The following is a 19,350-nucleotide window of genomic DNA, read 5'->3' as shown; positions in this document are numbered from 1 at the left end:
TAAGATAACAATTTTTTATTGAAATATTTTCATAAATTTGATGATTATTACATGTGTGAATGATACAATTTATAATATATAATAATTATGCAATACTCCATTATTATTATAACATACATAGTATTCAAATGAAATCTTTTAGATTTCCTTCTTGTTACTCCATGTTCTTCATTTTACAAATATTTGCGCATTAAATTTTTGATACGTATTAAATACGACGGATTTAATAAATTACTCATGTGTGGTTCTAAAAAAAATTATATGTAATTATTAAATTGTAAATTATTCAAGAGACCTATTAAATAATTAAACAGAGTTCATATTAAGAGAACAAAACAGTTATAAACATTTTCAGTTTTTATGACAATTTCATAAGAAATTTTACGTGGTGTCCCGATATTTCATAAAAAAATAATAAAATTAAAAATATTTTTTTATGCTATACTAATAAAAAATGTTGGTCGATGAATACGAATTTTAGGGAAAATAATTTTAATATTGTAATATATTTAAGAGAATATGTACATTTGCTGTATGATTATAATAAAATATATAACGTGACTTATGTAATATAACCTTTAAATTATAAAACATACTACAATTTTTTCTTTTCAAAAAATAATAGCATTTATAGATTTTCAAAAACAATTTTCATTCTAAGACTATTTATACCATCATGACATTGTGTCAACTTCTATTTTTTAAATGAATCAGAAGTACCTATCATATATGTTTTTTATTAACAAAGTTCATGCAATATTAAGAAGAAAATTATAAATCCTAAGACACTATAAAATTGTGAAAAAAAAAAGTTACATATTTTTAAGTATTGCGTAAATTATAGTTAAACAATCACGTAGTATTTTATAGTAAGTACAGACCATCGGTGCGGAAGAATTCAATATTTTCGCTGCACATTGGGCACTTGGGTTGGTAATTATTATTACTTATATATTTAGCACAGTTCATACCAATTTTGTGAAGGCAAGGTTCTAAGACTACGTGTCTAAGTTCTTTTTTGCATGAACATCTTTCTATTAACTCTAAATGATACATTAAATTAATATATAACAAATTATTGTTAAACAATGCGTTCAGTATGCGTTTAATGAGATCAATAAAATCCCGTTTCTTTACTTACTGAACACCATATATGTCTATAATAAGGAAGTTCCCCAAAAAAATTGGTGCTTTTAACTAAATTTTGTATTTTAAATATTAATAAAATAATAGCATAAATATTTAAAAAATTGAATCTTAAGTCTATAATGAAGGATGAAGAATTAAAAAGATACCAATAATTTTGTTTCTTTTTTTCAAGAACAAGGGTTTTTCAGTATTTAATAATATTTGTTAAAATTAGACTAATGCTTGTCATTCTAATTTATATGAAATTCAAAATTATTTTTGTAAGGATAAATTACAAATTGTTAAATAATTACCTATATTATTAAAATATACTATGTTTTCTCTGCATAATGGACATTCAGTAATATTCAGTACGGTTAGCTCATTAGCACAATCATTGCATATTTTATGATAACAAGGTTTTAATGTTACTGTCAATGATCTTTTTATGAGACAAATACAGCATACTTTTTCACTGTCTAATGTAAAAAATTTAAATAATTAAAATTTTTAATTAATTATCACAATACAAAACAAATCACAAAGGTAAAATGAAGATGGATTGAGTATACGAATATGATTATAATGATGATGAGGTTGAGTATGCGTAGATACTTACGCATGTGTGATCGTACAGCAGTTCTGTATGCTCTGCTAACACTCCACAGTAACTATGGGTATCGAAAAGCTGTAGTTATAGGAAGGAAACAACTAGGTATTAGCGGACAATAACTTTTTATTAGTACAATAAAAACTTTATGAAGCAAATAAATATTTAGTTTCAGTAACAAATATATGACTGATTTAACAATAAAAATATTATCGACCTAATTTTTTATCAATGCAAATATTAGACATACCAAGTAAGAAATATATCAAAGTACGAGGTTCAGATAAAGTGCATGAAACAAGTACTCAGATATGTAGAAGACGAAATTAGGTAAGATAAAAAGGAATGAACAAACTCTTTACTTGTTACAGAAAGCCAGACAACGACAACCAAGTACTGAGACTAATGAATGGCATTAAGCATAACACTACTTACTGAAGTCGACTGACCACGATGGTCAATTTCTATGGTTTTAAATACTGTTAAAATATTCGATAATTTTATTTTCAATTCATCAGTCGCTAATAGCGGATGTGCGGTCTGTGTTTTATTTTATAGTATTTTACAATAATGGTAACATGAAACCATAGCTAAATAACAAGAATTGATTATTTGTGGCTAATATTATTTAAAATTAAAAATATATTTTAATTATTATTTAAAAAATAATAAATATTAAAAATGTTTAAGTTGAAAAGTACCCACAAAATAACTAAAAAATTGCATATTTTTGGAACAATGTCAAATTAAGTAATAAGAGCCAAATAAATAATTTAAAAAAAATTCCGGTAATTTTATTTATAAAAATGGAGGAAAATGTAGTTGAACGTTACACAGGCATTGTTTCCCGATACTAAAACAGAAATGCTTAAAAACCAATCCTAACACAAGTTTATTACCAAAAAAATTGCTTATAAAAGATCTGTGGGTAGATATTGAAATAGAGGTTCAACGTGTTAATTATAATAAACAAGACTTAGCAAGAAGGTAGTGTCAATTTTATGCGCCGATTTACAATTTTTATAACACATAGTAAGTGTTTTTTCATCTATTAAAAAATTCGATAGCTTTTCAGTTAAAACTAATATTGACTTAGTACAAAAATTAACTGGTTACTATTCAAATTAATAATAGGTTATTTAACGTAGTAGACTAATTTCCGAGTATTCTGATAAACATAACAATTAGTCTCCTTAAAAATTGGGTAAAGAAACAAATTATAGAACAGGATAAAATAAATGAGTTTGAAAATTAAAAAAATTAATTTGATGCGCAAATTAAGGACATAGAAATGGCAAATTTGTTATTACCATTTTTCATGACTAGGTTTAAAGATAAATTTAAAAATCACTTATGGCAGTTTCTGAAAATTAGAGTAAATTATATGTAGATGATATGTCCTCTCACCTAACGCTAATGAGTAGGGTAGAGATGTGGCTAAATGAAGTGTTAAATTGTAATTATGTTAATCATATTTATAAGAACAATGCTATTATTACCTAAGAATTTTATAATCGGTTTATAGACGTTTAGGTAAGCATATTTTTAACATCAAGGGTATCATGACATTGCATAAGCGTCTAAAGTTTATGAGAACAGTTGTGACGCTGTCTGAATATTATTAAAATCAAATATACGTCTATTATTTTCTAAGAATATTATCATCGGTTACCAGACGCTTAGATAAGAATATTACCATCATCAATGATTTTACCGTACAGTAGCGATCATTGTCGTATGCATTCTATGAGAACAATGACACCACCATGGTGTTTCATGCCAACGCATTTATTATTTACCATATAACCGGTTCAACAATCTGTATTATGTCACATCATGCTCAACTCTTGGTGAGTATAGCAACCTGTACCTAAAGTTAGACTTGCTGTTGTTGAGCTGATTTTCAGTCTCAATTATCTTAGCAAACTTGTGAACCAACCGACCTTCAAAGATTAAATAAAAATGGTGAAAGGTTGTGCGCTGTCGTAATGGATACAAATATTGTTAAATTTGTAAAATCTATTTATGTCGGTTTAGCAATACTTTACATTAGTAAGACGTTAATACACAAGTATTACTACGATGAATTTAAACCACATTATAGGACACAATCGAATTGATTTACATCGATACTGGTGATATTTATTTACTTATTTTATTTCAAACTTCTTCAAATGCCTACTCCGTATCAAAAATTATTATCAGAATTTAGCTGGTAGCCCTAATTTACTGGTGCATGTAGACGCATCCAGCCTGTCAAATGATCACGCCTACTATTCCATCGCCAGAAAGAAGATAAAAGTGTTTTAAAACATAAAAGTACACAAACGCGTAAAAGTTTTAATCAAACTATAAGATCACTAGGATCGTTACAATACGTGTATAACTTAAGACTTTTGTTTAAAATTTTGTAGATTAACACATCTCTGTCTGTTTTCGGAGGAAACAAGATACTAATGACATATTTATATTTATAACCTGAATTGGTTTTCAGTTTTCCACTTTGACCTAAACGTGCATCAGTGTAAAGTAGTAAACTTTTATAATCCTATAAATCGATTATATTGAATGTTCCAATTACAGGTTTACTTTTAAATAAAAGTTAATAAATGCCATAACTTAGTGATCGTGGTACTAATATTTCAACATAAATAGATGAAAAATCGTAAATTATTTTAACCCTAGTATTGCCTATAATAAAATCATTACCTTTGATGTACTTTAGACCTTAAACCGCGTCTATTTCTAACAATCATTTAAAAAAATCTTCTTGCTGCATGCTGTTGAAAAACGAACGTTTAGGCTTATCAGCATTTGCCGTTTTTAATTTTTCATCTTCCTGAGATGTAGAAAATACATTTTTTAATCAAATTTAGACTTTATTTCTTCATTTTTCTGGGATGCAGAGGGTTTGCTAGAGCCATGCATCATATTATTTTCTTCAGATGTAAAGAATATTATTAGATCATTTTTTACTCTAAAACAGGCTTTCTCCAAGTGCCGAAACAATGGCTTTCTGTACTATTGCTTTTCTTTCACTTCAACTCTGATTTGATTGGCTACTTCACAAAGAGCGTCTACTATCAGTGACATGTATGTACGTACAAAATTTTTCGATTCCTCGACATTTCTATGAATTAACTGTATTTTATTTTTTGTTTCGTTTAGAGCACATATGTCATTTGGTTTTTGCAGTATAATCATATTAATGTTATCTCTTATCAGTTGTTTACGAATTCTAGAACATTTCTGTGATAGGTAAAAACTGATATTGTGTAACCCTCGACAAAAATAAGATGTTATATGAATTTATTTTTTATAAATTGGTCGGTATCTTGAAAATAACATAGATATATTTTCAAGTTCATAAGTGTCTGAAGGCAAAAGTAAAAGTTAGGCAGCCATGAGATGTTTAATATACGCAAAAATGAAGTAGAAGGCGGAGACAGAAAGGACGACCGGCCAAAAAAACACATTTAAACAAAAACGGCCAGACCACTTGACGGCGACGACACACATGGACCGGAAGGGGAAACAAACGCCGACATCAGTGCATGCCTCGTTGACAGACATCTGGGACCGGTTGAATTATTGATAGTACTGTAGTAGTCAGCTGGGCGTTTTGTTATTACAATGATAATTTGTTATGGACGATTGTACAACGGATAAAATATAAAAAAGGAATGTGCGACTGCATTATTTAGGAAGATTTAAATTATGTTATTCTAAATTGTAATGTTCAAAATTAGTTTTTATTCACCACGAAATTAATACTATCCAGATAATAACACCACATTACCAATTGCTGAGCAGTTACACTTAATTATATGATGTTCACAATAACTAATTTAATTAACTTATTTTGTTAAACAGTACTATTAAAGATAGGTCAATTTTTTACGTCATAAACGTAAAACTTTAACATTCTTTCTGCTTAGAAATACACAATAGACGATATTTTAGAAGTAATGGAAATACCTTACAATAATGAACTATTACAGTTAGTGCTCTATATATATATTCAACAGCAAGATGTTTACACCATCCCATCTGATATTTATCTTTTGATAGATAAAGAACTCTCAGGAGTTCCTGTCGACTAAGATGTACAATTGGTTAACAATTAGCTAGCTCAATGTTTAACCGAAATAAGATATTTATTGAACTCTATAAAAACAAATAAATCACATATATCTAGGATATCAATTTTTACAAGAGTTCTCTATACTGGAATTTTACTATCCTATGCTTCCTTTTAACTGGGGTTTAAAAAAAAAACAAAAAAAATTAATTTTTTACATTTCAAACCAAAGTAAGATCGTCAATCAATATAACTTATTTAAAATCTACATTTTTATAACATACGTACTTATTGTAATATTTATATTAGTGAAAAAAAAGATGACCCCATGCTTGTAAAAGTCATTATTTTTGTATATTTTTACTTAAAATGAAAGTAGTAGTTAAATTTAAATAATATCACATTATTTAAGTCCTTACCATTTTTCAAAGAATGGTCTTGAATTTTTTCACAATTTTTTACTGGACACTTCGTATGATCTTTATATTTATTTATACAATTTTTTCCAATATAATGGTGACAATGCTTCATGATTTTTACCCCAATTTCATTGTAGCAGTTTTGGCAAACATTATTTATTAATTCTAAAATTAATTTTACTCAAGTTTTATTAATATGAACAGTAAATAATAATTTTTCGCTATAAAATCAAATGCAACTCTATAAAAATATTCTTTACATTCATTCGAATATAATTGAGAAATTTATAATAAGAGAATGGATTTATATGAATTAATAAATTTTGTTATGATATTTTAAACTTATCATTATCCTATTCGAATTTGTATTAATAGGCTTGTAAACTTAGTAATGTTATCTAACTAAGTTTTATGATTTAGCCTATGAAACCTGTCAATAGGACCGATTGGAAAATTCCCGAGGTCATAGATTTAGCCGACCCATAGTTTGCTATACCTAGTAAAACTGACGTTTTGTTAGGCGCTGAAGTATTTTTTGAAACTTTAAAATTTAGACCCTTAGCAAATGTTTAGAGAAACAAAGTTTGATTGGATTGTTGATTGTTCTGTTCCCGTAATGAACGCGACACTATTTTACTCATTAAACGCTCAAAATAATTCTAGAAATGAGAGTTAAAATTACAAATCGAAAATATTTAAAGCCTGTATAGAAGATGTAGTTAATAAAATATCATTTATCGCGGAAGAAAACGAATGTCTTGAGATTTTAATATATTGGTAACTACAGATGCAAATGGGAAATTTGTGGTATGTTTACCTTTGCGAAAAAATTGGAAGCAATTAGGTGAGTCGTAAGCAATAGTATTCAAGCAATTTTTAGTAGCTAAAAATAAATGACTTAAAAACGAAAATATGAAATTAAATTACACATAATTTATGAATGAATATTTGCGACTGGGTCATATGGAACGAGTAACTGATAATGTAAGCACATTTATAAAACCTTATTACACACCTCACTATGCAATATTAAAAGAATTAGCGCGATGATAAGGTTATGCGTAATTTTTAATGCGCGTTGTGTTACTATTACAAGTCTGAGTTTGAACGACGTGCTGCTCAAAGATAATAAGGTGTAATACAAAATGATTTAATTTACATTCTTCCATGTTTTCAAACCCATTAGTATACATTGTCAGCAGACTGTGAAAAATGTATCAGCAAATATGGGTAAGTAAGGAGCACAAAGACTATAATGGATTTTGTGGTGGTCACACCTAGATAATGATGCTGCTAAAAGTAACATTGCTATGACAACAAAAAAAGATCGTCCAAAGTGTCTTCGACCGCTTTAATTTTTGATCCTCTCGGATTTATTAGGCCAATAATTATTAAAGCGAGATAATTAATACAACGACAATAGCAACTAATATATTGTTGGGATGACCTGTTGCCAAGTGAATTAAACGAGGAATAGCTGAATTATAAGAACTATAACAGCAGATTGAAAAAATGAAAATACCACAGTGTATCATTGAACACAATCATGTACAGTCTATTCATATTCTCAAATTTGCTGACAAATCTATTCACGCTTATGGCTGATGGTATATATAAAAACGAATAGCAGTAATGAAATTTTGTGTACTTGACTAATCGCAACGAACTCAGTAGTATCTCCACTAAAATAAATCACTTTGACTAGATTAAAATTGTGTGCGACAATTTTATTACGCCAGTTAAAAGAAAAAATATTGCATAAATTGAATTTAAATATGAATAAGCGTTATTTATGGTTAAACTCGACCATAACGTTAGCTTGGTTAAAATCGTCATCCAAGAGTTTAAAAACATTTGTTAAAAATCATTACTAAAATAAAATTCAAACTCCAAGCACTATTTTATCATAGTAATTAACTATGTCCCATACGAAACACATTGTATTTTATTTATTAGATATTATTGACGCTACTCAAGTTTTGCAAAAAAAAAAATATATATATATATATTAATAAAATGATTAATTAATATTGTTTCCATACTTATTTTAAAAAAGTATGGAATTGAAAAGTAACATTGTGGACATCTTTTCGATTTTGAGCATATTTGTTCATAAGCACAAGAATTACCAATTTTATGAAAACATGGAATTATTGTTACTGATGATGCTTCTTCTTTGCAAGAATAACATAAACCGTTATCATCTGTAATGGAAAAAATAATCTGTTAATAATATAATTGAAAAGTTGTATTAAAGAATATTACAGGGTGATTTATTAAACAAATTACCCTCCATTTTTTATTAATGATTGTGTTTTATAAAAATGTTGTAAGCTAAACTTATAAAACCAGCCTAACTTTAACAAAAACCCCAAGGAGGATCCATCTTGGCCCGAGGCAAGTCAAAGCCAAAACTAGAGCACCATAGATTTTGTTCCTTTTATTAAATTTTATAAATTAATTATCTTATAAAAATATAAGATACAAAATAAAATATAAAATGGTCATTGAAACTGAATTATCCAAAATGATAAAATTCACAGAATCTAAAATAATTGGGGTAAGATATATATATTTATAATAAAAACACTACAATAAAATATTAAAGTAAAAAAATAACAAAATTAGAAATTAAGTTATAGTCAAAGATTTAGTTTGCCGACGATACGGCTTTTCTTTCTACTCGTAGTAATATTTCTCAAGCAGCCCACCACCTTCAAACGAATGTAAACATTATGGAATCATGTTTCAAGAACTGGAAAATAAAAATTAATGAAAATAAATCAAGTCATGTAACATTCGCCCTCCGTTCTGAAAAATGTCCAGCTATAACATTTAACAACATATTAATTAATAACCAAAACGAAACCAAATACCTAGGAATAATATTGGACAAAAAATTAACTTGCGGACCTAATCTTAAAGACAAAAGGGATTATTAAAAAATATTATTTCTCATGAAAAAATTGTATTGATCCATACATTTTCTAAAAAGTTATAGCATTTTAAAGTAAAAAATGTAAATTATAAAATCGAGAAGTTTCACACAAAAATAGCATTCGGTTGCCATTTTCACCATGAAGACAAGTCCAGAGGTCAAATTTTTTTTTTCAAATTAAAGTATATTACATTAGCTTTAATTTAAGATATATATAAAAGTGTCAGACCTTCCGGAACATTTTCAAAAGTTAAGTTGAATAAGTAAATTTTTTGTGAAAAAGTTGTCATATTAAATGCCCCCCTGTGAGCAGGTTAAATGTCAGATTTACAAAAAAAATATATCAAATGATAGGGTAAAGACATCAAGCATTTATAAAAAAAAAATTATATTGATATGTTCATTTTTGAAACAGTTACGGCAGTTTTTAGTAAAAAAAATTTTTAAATTTGTAATTTTTTTAGAGGTTTCCTCCATTTACGGGGAACGAGGGAAATTTTTTCAATTTTTGAGAGTAATGTCTTCGACTAGATACGATTTGTGATCTTTTGACGTATCGTTGAAAGAAATTTGTTCGATGAGAGCTGAGAAAAAGTGGTAATAGACACAAAAAAAAAAAAAAAGCATCGAAGCTAAAATTGAAACTTTGAATGTTTATATCTAATAAACGAATGAAGTTGTATTAAAAATTCAAATGCCAATTACTATTTATATAACTATTGATAACTAAAAAAAAAAAAAATTATATTTATTCTTTAAGTAAATAAGTGGGTTATGATAAAAAAATCACTCTGTATAATATTCCAATGTTTTAATAACATGTTGCTATATAATTAATTTTAAAAAAAATGACTTTTAGTATCACCTGAATTTAATAATAGATTTTTACTATTGTAATTCAATTTTATAATACACTCAACTGAGTAAATTTTTTTAACAACATTTTCATTGGTTTTTTTAGTTAAAGTAAATTATTAAAATTAATTAAGTTCTAAATATATAAATTGTGAATCTTTTTAAACACTATTCTATTATGATAAAAATGCAAAAAAAATATTAAGCTTTTTTGATAAATTTACTAAAAATAGTTATTATAAAATTTCCTGACTGCATATTAATCTTTTTTTTTTTTTACGCTTTTATTAACCCATAAAGGGCCATAGCGGCCTTCCCCGAAGGAGGAGGTTTCCTAACCTTTTTATTCTCCGGGATGGGTGGTTAGTCCGCCGCCGTAGGCATATTAATCTTAACAACACAATTTTTTAATTCTCATAAATTTTTCTATTTAATGATGACAATTTCAAAATTGCAAGTTAAACTAATTTTAAGGTATTTTAAGGATAAGGGTGGCCAATCCCAAGTATTTGAAATTAAGGAAAGAAAAAAGAGGAAGAAGACTGTTAAAATCTATCATTTTGAATTCATTTTTCTAATAATTTACTTTTCATTAAATGGTTTATAAAAAAATTGAAGTATGCTTAATAAATCACTGTGTAGATTCTAAAATTAAGAGCAATACACACTAATATTTTCGTAATTTTTTATATATCCTCTGCATGATGGAACTAGACATACTTGTTCATTTTTATAATGAGCATTAAAAGCACATGTTGCACACAATCGGTGTAAACAAGGGTTTAAAAATACTACCGGCTTTGATTCGTAACAAACTTCACATTTTTCATCATAAACTATAACAAAATATTTTATATAATTACTATTTTTATTATTTATAATAAGGTTAACTAATAGCAAATATATTTATAATGCCAATTTTGAAATTAGACAACATAAAACATGCTAATCCAAAAACGATTAATTAATGAAATTCGATACATTAAAACTAGACTTAGAATTTAAGTATATTCCATGTAAGTATATTTGTCAGCTGTATATAATTGTGTGTACGTCCTTATTATTATTCATAAATGGTTATTTTTAAAATTATTAACATCTCATAAAATTAATTTTCTTTTTAGCTTGAATATGAAACTGAGAAGATGATTATTTTATGTGTTTATTTTAATAGATTTTTAATTTTGTTGCTACTTTTTCTCAGCTCACAATAAAATGAATTGTTTGGCAAACTTTAGCTTTCAGAGAAAAAACTAAAATTCAATATTTTTAAATAGAGACTTCTATTATTAACTTGATAATATAATAGAAAATTACATTTTCAAACAATGATGTTAATCATAGTATACATAGTGTTCAGTAAATGTGGAAACAGGTCAATTGTTGCACATAATGAGAACAAGAGAAATCCGTTTTCTTGCTTATTGAACGCTCTATATAATATTTCCTCCTAAGACCAGTATTATGTTGGACCCTGTGGAATTGCCCTTTACTTTAGGCATTACTTTAGGACAACTTTCAGATACATTGTATATGCTATGCTGTAACCCTAATTTGCTGAATGTTTTTAGCGATGGTAAATATTGACTGAAAATAAGTGAGATGAGTAGTTTATATTTATAATGTTTTTACCTTCACGAAATAGGGATGCTACACTTAAAACTGCTACGACTAAAAAAAATACATTCAATAAAAATGTGAAGTATGATAATTAATTTATGAAAGTTACTGCATAGGTCATCTGTGCAACAGCTCGTGTCGTGCTGCACAAAATCGAAAGTTCGACCCACTTTTGCTAGATTATTAGAGAAATACAAAGAGAGAAACCGTGGTACATGTTGATTATATAGTGTAAAGGATAATTTTAAATATTTAGGACACTGGTATTGACGAGGATGAATGATACAGGATTTTTTGAAACCATGCCACTACAACCATTCATGAGGTCTCGAGTATCAGAACAGGGGCAAGTACAAAAGGAAATAGACAATATTAATTAAATTTAATATTTAATTAAAAACAAAACCATCTTATTACAAACTACACAAAGAGAATTCATAATAGAGTTTTGAAGATCTAAAGGACTGTTATATTTTTTTAAATGAACTATATTATAGTTAAAAAATTAACTTTTCACGCAAAATTTGTTTATTTAAATTTTTTTTTTTTAATCGAAACGTTTTAACCGAAATAATTTTAAAATTACTAATTACATTACAGTGTGTTTTAGGGTGGTCTTTATTTATCATTTTTGAAAACTTGCACGGGCTACTCCCGGAATTTGTTCATAACTATAAAAAAAAAATTTGTGTCAAATTTCATTAATTTTGGTCAATCTTAAACCGTGCCTCAAAAGGGTTGAAAATTGAATCATGAGGGTAATTTTTAAATAATTGTAGTTTATCTCAAAAGATATGACTTTTATATCAAATTTTATAGTAAAATATTGTAGATATGAATATTTTACATAAAAAAAGTTATTACTAAAAAAATCATAAATCAAATGTTTACCTCGCAAAAGTTAAAAGTTTAACTAAATATATGTTTAAGAGTAAAAATCTGAAATTTTCACAATTTTAATATATAGGACGAATCGTTTGTGTTTAAAAAGAGTGCATGAGTAAAAGTTGTTTTAAATTAAATGTTTTATATTTTTTATTAAAAAAATCATAAATGTATTTGTTAATTTATAAGTATAAGTTAAACTTATACTTCAATAATAAGTTTCGTTCTAAAATAATTGTAAAAAGACAACAAATCTTTTTAATTCTTTTAAATAATTATAAATAATGCAATATAAAATGTACACATAATAAATGATTACTATATTATACAATAACCAAATTCAAATATAAATTATAGAAATATAAATAAAAAATGAATAAATAATAAATAATAATTTATCCCTTAGTGTAGCTTTTTTACTGTTAGGAAATTACTTTTATTATTGTATTATAACTTGTAATGTGTTCTGTTTTTGTTCCTCGTTTTTTGATTCTATCTTATTAAAATCCTTTATTAACTTTACTGCACGTTCTGCAATATCATCCACTTTTAAATGATTGATAATTTCTTGAACTTTAAAATAACTTAGATTTTCACCTCATATAGATGGGTTTGTTTCCATAAAACTATAATCAATATTAAATCGATCAAATAATTTAAAGTTTTACGTGTCACAAAATCTTCTATTTTTTTATTTTTTATAAAGTTTGATACTTCATTAAAGTCCAAATTTATGCGTTTATTTTTTATGACATAATTTTCTTCCCCATCGAAATTTTCAGTGTCAATTCTTTTAATATTAAATGCCATTTTAGTTTTTGTCTCGTGTGGAATATGTTTATCTAAAAATTCTAAAGCAATGTTGTCTCAACAAGTGTCGTTTAATTGATGACTTATTAACTATTATATCATTGACATCATGCCCTAATGATTCAGCCAACTGCAATTATAATGTGCACTGCGTCTCGGTCGCTTAATTTGCACCTAACTAATGCTGAAGATAACTTTACAGTCATTATGTCTATTGCACCTCTTTGTTTTATGGAGCTTGATATTGGCATTAATTTCATTAGACGTACCTGGTGAAAAATTAATATCTTCTAAATTTAATGTTTTATCTTTAGTATTTTTAACTAATCAAACAAATTACTGAAGTCATCATGGTTTACAACTATAAAACAATATAAATTAATATATTATGATCTATAAATCGTTATAGATAATTTATAGATCGTAATATTTTAATCTAACTCACAATCATCAGGCAAACTTTCTTCTGTGTCGTCGCTTGTAAAATAAAATTCCACAGTTTTAGCTAAATAAAAATAAAAATTGCATATGAATGAACAATGCTATACTATTCACTGTTTATTTGTAACTCAAAATACTTATTAGTTAATTTTAATTCATATTCATTAAGTTTCCTTTTTTTCTCAAATTCTTTTAGTTTTTTAAATTGCTTAAATTTTTTTTTTTTGGTAAGTTACATCAACGCCAATAAGTGATCCTGGACGATCCTTTTGTCTTTGACTTATTAAAAACTGCTTATCTATATCAATATTTATCATGCCTAATGCATCTGTATGAGCAATATCAAATAGCTCATAAAAAAATTGTACAAATTTATTTTCGTTGTCTATCTGAGTACGCCGACTTGAATTTTTTTGCAAATTACGCCATGTATTGTACAATTTCTCTAATTTTGATAAACAATTACGAACTTCTTTAGTAGGTATTCGAGCTTTTTGCCAGAATATCAATGTTTCATCGATCACTAAACGGGCACTATCACGAACACTCAAGTTAACTTCTCAAATATTAAAAAAAAATACCGATAAAACTTATTTATTTGATGGTAATTTACATCCAACTAGTTAATGTGAACTATTACCAATTAAATAAATACTTTTTCGTAAATTTCTTTTTGTTTCCATTTTTAAATAAGAAAGTAATAATTGAGTTTAAAAAATCACAAAATACACTGACTACAGATTATTTCGATAAAACCTCAATGTTAAACGTTAATGTTTATCATTGATGTAAGGATATGTACTAAAATGCTGTAGTTTATGATATCGCACGTAATCAACACAGTTAATAATAATAGGTATTTTTAAATAAGCTATGTCCAATCATTACTTAAACTGACCATGCTATTTCAATAATATTTATACCTTATAGAAATCAACAAACAAAAATAATATATTATTTTTTCATATAAACGTATGATACTATAATAAAAAACTCTAGAAATGAGTTTTTGTTATTTTGTGATCGAATGAGCCGTTTTATGAAAAAATACTAAAAATAAAATATAATTAAAAAAATATTTTATCATAAAATATATTTTCCTATCGTTAATACTTTAGGGTATAATCGCAAAAAACTACGCAAAAATAAATACGCCCATTTTCTTCATTTTGTTGAACTTTTAACTTTCGCGAGGTAAATACTTGATTTATGATTTTTTTAGTAATAACTTTTTTTATGTAAAATATTTATGTCTACAATTTTTTTCTTATAAACTTTTAAGTAAAAGTCATAACTTTTGTGATAAACTACAATTATTGGAAAACTACCCTCATGATTGATTTTTCAACCCTTCTGAGGCATGGTTTAGGTTGACTAAAATTAATGAAATTTGACTCAAATTATATTTTTATAGTTTTGAACAAATTCCGGGGGTAGCCCGATCAAATTTTGAAAAAAAAAATGCATTAAGAAATTTAATTCATCTACACATTAAGAACCACTCTAGTGTATATTATAATTATGCTTAATTTTTAATTATCAAAAATATATTATATAATGTACTACTAAGCAATATTTTAGTTGTTAAAAAATATTTATGATATTACCTTGAAAAGCTAAACAAAAACTAACAATAATTAATTGATTCAGTAAAATCTAAAAATTTAACAATAATATTATTTATTTTAAAATATAAGAAAGATTGCATTTACTGAATAAGAGGCCGAATTTGTTTTAATACAATTAGAATTTATTTTTTTAATTTATAGGTTATAAATTAAAAAAAATTGAATCCTTATATTTTTTGGCCAATATAACTTGATAAATTTATTTTTTAAATATTTTGTATTTGTCAAAAATCTTACCATTATTTAATTAAAATTTTATTCATAGATGAAGTAATAACTATTACTCTACAGTCTATTGAATACTAACAATTTAAATTTTATTTCGCAATTCCTAAGTAATTTATATTCTCACTTAAAATTAATGCTAAAAACATATTAATAAAATATAATTTATATTATATATGATTAAACATTTCTAGAAGATGGGGTAAGTCATAAAACATGCACAAATAAATATATTAAACATCCAGTCATCATAAATATAAAGCAATTATGGTAAGAATATATGTGTATAAAAAGTTTTATACTTTAAATGTAATAAACGTGACGTAAAATAAGAATAATTGACAGAAAAATGTATTAAAAGTACAAAAAATTATTTTGATCATTGGTGTCAATGGGTTTGATTTAATGAATAAATCACATTAAAATTTATAAGTATTTGTATTCGAAAGTGTCAAAAACATTGATTAGAAAAGTAAGGTAAATTCTTAATCTAAAATTAAAAGACCAAAGAAACCAAATATATAAATATAAATTTTATAGAGGTGCGTTATTGGAAGCAATAACATATTATATTGAATGATGTCATTAGAACCAATTCATTAAATTTCGATGTTTTTACTCCATCAAGGAAAATAAATGGAAATATCAAGATTAATTCTAGTCAATATCTAAACATTTTCCAAAATACTAAAATGGGATTTGTAGTAAAATAAACGTGATAGATAAAAAATAATCTCAAAATTATGTGGAACGTCAATAAAAATAATTACAATTTGATCATTTAGTTATCAAGAACTAAGTATGACCATACTATAGTATGTAATACGTGCCAATCCTAGTAAAAAGTCATTGTTTCGTTACAACCTATCTATCATTGTAGTACCATTCATGCGACCTTAGTATAAATCGTGTTGTAAGTTAAGTTAATGTATGTGTAATTATTTTGTTTAATTACATTTTCCCTTAATATATCAATAGTATCTAATTTTTTTATAAGTTCTAATGTATAATATTTTGCAATATTTACAATTACTACATAATATATTATGGAAAAAACACTTGAAAACAATGTCAATAAACGGTTGGTAAAATTTTTTGTTAATTTAATGCACTAAATAAATTTAAAATTTTAATATTATGTATGAGTAAATTATTTATTAATATTCTTAATTGAGTATTTATTAAAATTTCAAGTGTTTTCAACCCCGCCAGGAATTTTAAACATTACACTATTACTGTGAATGTAATAATGTACATACTTCAATTAATAATATACAGAGTGGACCACCACTCACTGACAACTTAAATAACTTTTGATCCAGTTAATATTTTTAGTTGATTTTTTTTTTAAATAATAGTTATACGTTAGGTCTATAGCTATATCTCAATAATTAATTTTTTTACATTTTATTAAAAATATTAATTATTTTTAAATTTTAAATAAAATGTAAAAAAAAAATCTAAGATAGCTATTTTGTAGAGTAGAATTTAAGAAAAATTTTAGTAAAAAAATATCTTATTAATATTCAGTAGTAAATATTCTGTAGCGTTTTGAAGTTTGTGAAATTTTGAATTTTCATGTACTATTTTACGGTATTAAACATTGAAATACGTATTGAGAAAAGGACAGAAGAAAACGCTATCTTTTCATGATTACTGTGTATACATATGATGATAATGTGTATACATTACAAACTTGGCATTAATACCATAATAAGAAATTAGGTAAGACAATTATTACTTATCACTCTCATTGAAAAGTATATTGAAAAGATAGCGTTTTCTTCTGTCCTTTTCTCAATACGTATTTCAATGTTTAATACCGTAAAATAGTACATGAAAATTCAAAATTTCACAAACTTCAAAACGCTACAGAAAATTTACTACTGAATATTAATAAGATATTTTTTTACTAAAATTTTTCTTAAATTCTACTCTACAAAGCGAGTTCTATCAATTGTTTTTGTAATCTTATATTATAATGAGGCAAAAATAGGCATTTTTAAGAAAAACTATATTTGTTCAGTTAGACTGAAAAAGAATATCCAATGAGTAAAGGAGTTAGGAAAAATATAAAAACATCACTAATAAAAATTTCAGATTTTAAATCCACTCGTAGAAGTTAAAAAAAATCATATCAATATTACCCTATCCTCTTATAAATTATTTTAAATATTTTATCATTTTTCCATTACAGAAGTTATTAGTATTACAATTATTTTCAAAAAAAAAGCAAAATTGATCCTATCCCTATTTTGTTTAACAAACTTAAAAATAAAAAATTAACTTATTAATATATTGACCAATCTTTTACAAATTTTGTTATGACTATCGTCGTGGAACGCAAATTAAATGACACAAGTTTTTAATTTTATTACAAAATGGCGTGAAGCCGTATATTGTTTCTTCCAAATATAGTCACAAAACAAGAACAAAATAAAATATACAATGTACTCAATACTTAATAACAAACCGACGGTAAAATCGTAGGTGCAACGAGTTGACAGGTGTAATTTCGATAGATCTGTATCGTATGAGGTCACGGAGATTACTTAACGTATATTTGCGGCGGGTCGTAGATGGACGTACGGCACTTGCTGGACTTTGTACCGTGGCGTATCGCACGCGGTGTTAGTCAGTCAAACTACCATATGCACGTAGTTGGGCGGCGGCTGATAAAGGTGTCACGGGTCGCGGGGCTCCGTGTATAGAGAACGACACGGGACCGTGTCAATTTTGAAACTGTATTTTGGAAATTTATTATCAATTTAATATAATGAATGAAGGTTAAGAGTGTGTTAACACATTTTTATTTCAAAGCATCCATAAACTCTTACCGGCTTGTCATAAAAATATTACCATCTCTTAAAATACCGGTTCAAAAGTTATTATCGACCAACCATTTTGTTATACAGATATTTTTTTTATTTTTAAGTTAATCAATTATTATGATTTGTTTCGTCGCTATTTAGGGATTGAGCCTAAATGCCCGTAAACAGTATTCTAAGGAGGATAGCTGGCTAGGCTATATCTACCTTAGGTACTGAGGTTTCCTATTTAATTTAAATTCCCTTAGAGGAACTACCAAGGGTCGCACTATAATGTATATATATATAACACTCTTGGTTAACAACGATATAAATATTCATTAAGTAAAGATATATTAAATCAATAGTACTGTTCGCGCCGAGTATGAGAGCTGCACTGATTAGGTGTAACAGGTGGTAGTGCTTGTGCGCTATCACCTGTTAAGACGCCTTATTAGCCTATTACCGTGTTGTTCGGTCGGTTTTTAACACGCTTATATTAGTTTCACTTGTATGTTGTAAGTTTGTAACTCCACGCGGTACGTGTTATTATGTCGCGTATCCCGTCGTGTATGACCTTGAGACTATACTGTTGTAACGCATTCGCCCCACCCCGCTCACCATTCGTAGAGAACAATATTTTCCAACCCGTAGACGCGCGATTATCATAAATTATATATATATATATATAACAAATTTTTATTGTAATTGACACAGCCCCGCGTCGTTTTACGCCGCGGTGCAAAGTCCAGCAAGTGCCGCACGGCCGACGACGTCCCGCCGCTATACCGTAGTCTTCTTCCCATTGTCAAAATAACATCGTCAACAAACTGATCCGCACTCGCGCACCGTCGTCATCTACGCTGCTAACCTATTGACGCCCGAGGATCACGCCGGACATCG

At 26.8% G+C, this 19,350-nt stretch overlaps 1 protein-coding gene across 2 annotated transcripts; it reads right to left on the bottom strand.

Moving 5' to 3' along the window:
- On the bottom strand, positions 1–15,751 carry LOC126908907 (uncharacterized). Of its 2 annotated transcripts, XM_050691235.1 has the most exons (9): positions 15,653–15,751; positions 15,395–15,443; positions 11,664–11,702; positions 10,700–10,867; positions 8,281–8,442; positions 6,239–6,403; positions 1,443–1,607; positions 882–1,043; positions 1–247 (listed from the first exon to the last, which is right to left on the bottom strand). In XM_050691235.1, the coding sequence occupies exons 1-9, from the start codon at positions 15,653–15,655 to the stop codon at positions 174–176; spliced, it is 987 nt and encodes a 328-aa protein (XP_050547192.1). In that variant the 5' UTR covers positions 15,656–15,751; the 3' UTR covers positions 1–173. The 2 variants fall into 2 exon arrangements, with proteins under 2 accessions (XP_050547192.1, XP_050547193.1); XM_050691236.1 differs by lacking the exon at positions 11,664–11,702.
- Between the last annotated feature and the right edge of the window lie 3,599 nt (positions 15,752–19,350).

The sequence above is a fragment of the Daktulosphaira vitifoliae genome, unplaced genomic scaffold (assembly GCF_025091365.1).
Source record: "Daktulosphaira vitifoliae isolate Bord-2020 unplaced genomic scaffold, ASM2509136v1 Scaffold_36, whole genome shotgun sequence".
Lineage (NCBI taxonomy): Eukaryota > Metazoa > Arthropoda > Insecta > Hemiptera > Phylloxeridae > Daktulosphaira > Daktulosphaira vitifoliae.
Note: the sequence above shows the minus strand (reverse complement) of the source record. Positions and strands in the feature narration are given on the sequence as shown.

Excerpts from the sequence above, each read along its gene's own strand:
- LOC126908907 (XM_050691235.1), bottom strand. Across the intron at positions 1,608-6,238 it reads AGACCATTCTTTGAAAAATG|ACAGTGAAAAAGTATGCTGT; the intron begins GTAAGGACTTAA and ends TTTTTACATTAG. Across the intron at positions 248-881 it reads TGAATTCTTCCGCACCGATG|AACCACACATGAGTAATTTA; the intron begins GTCTGTACTTAC and ends AATTTTTTTTAG.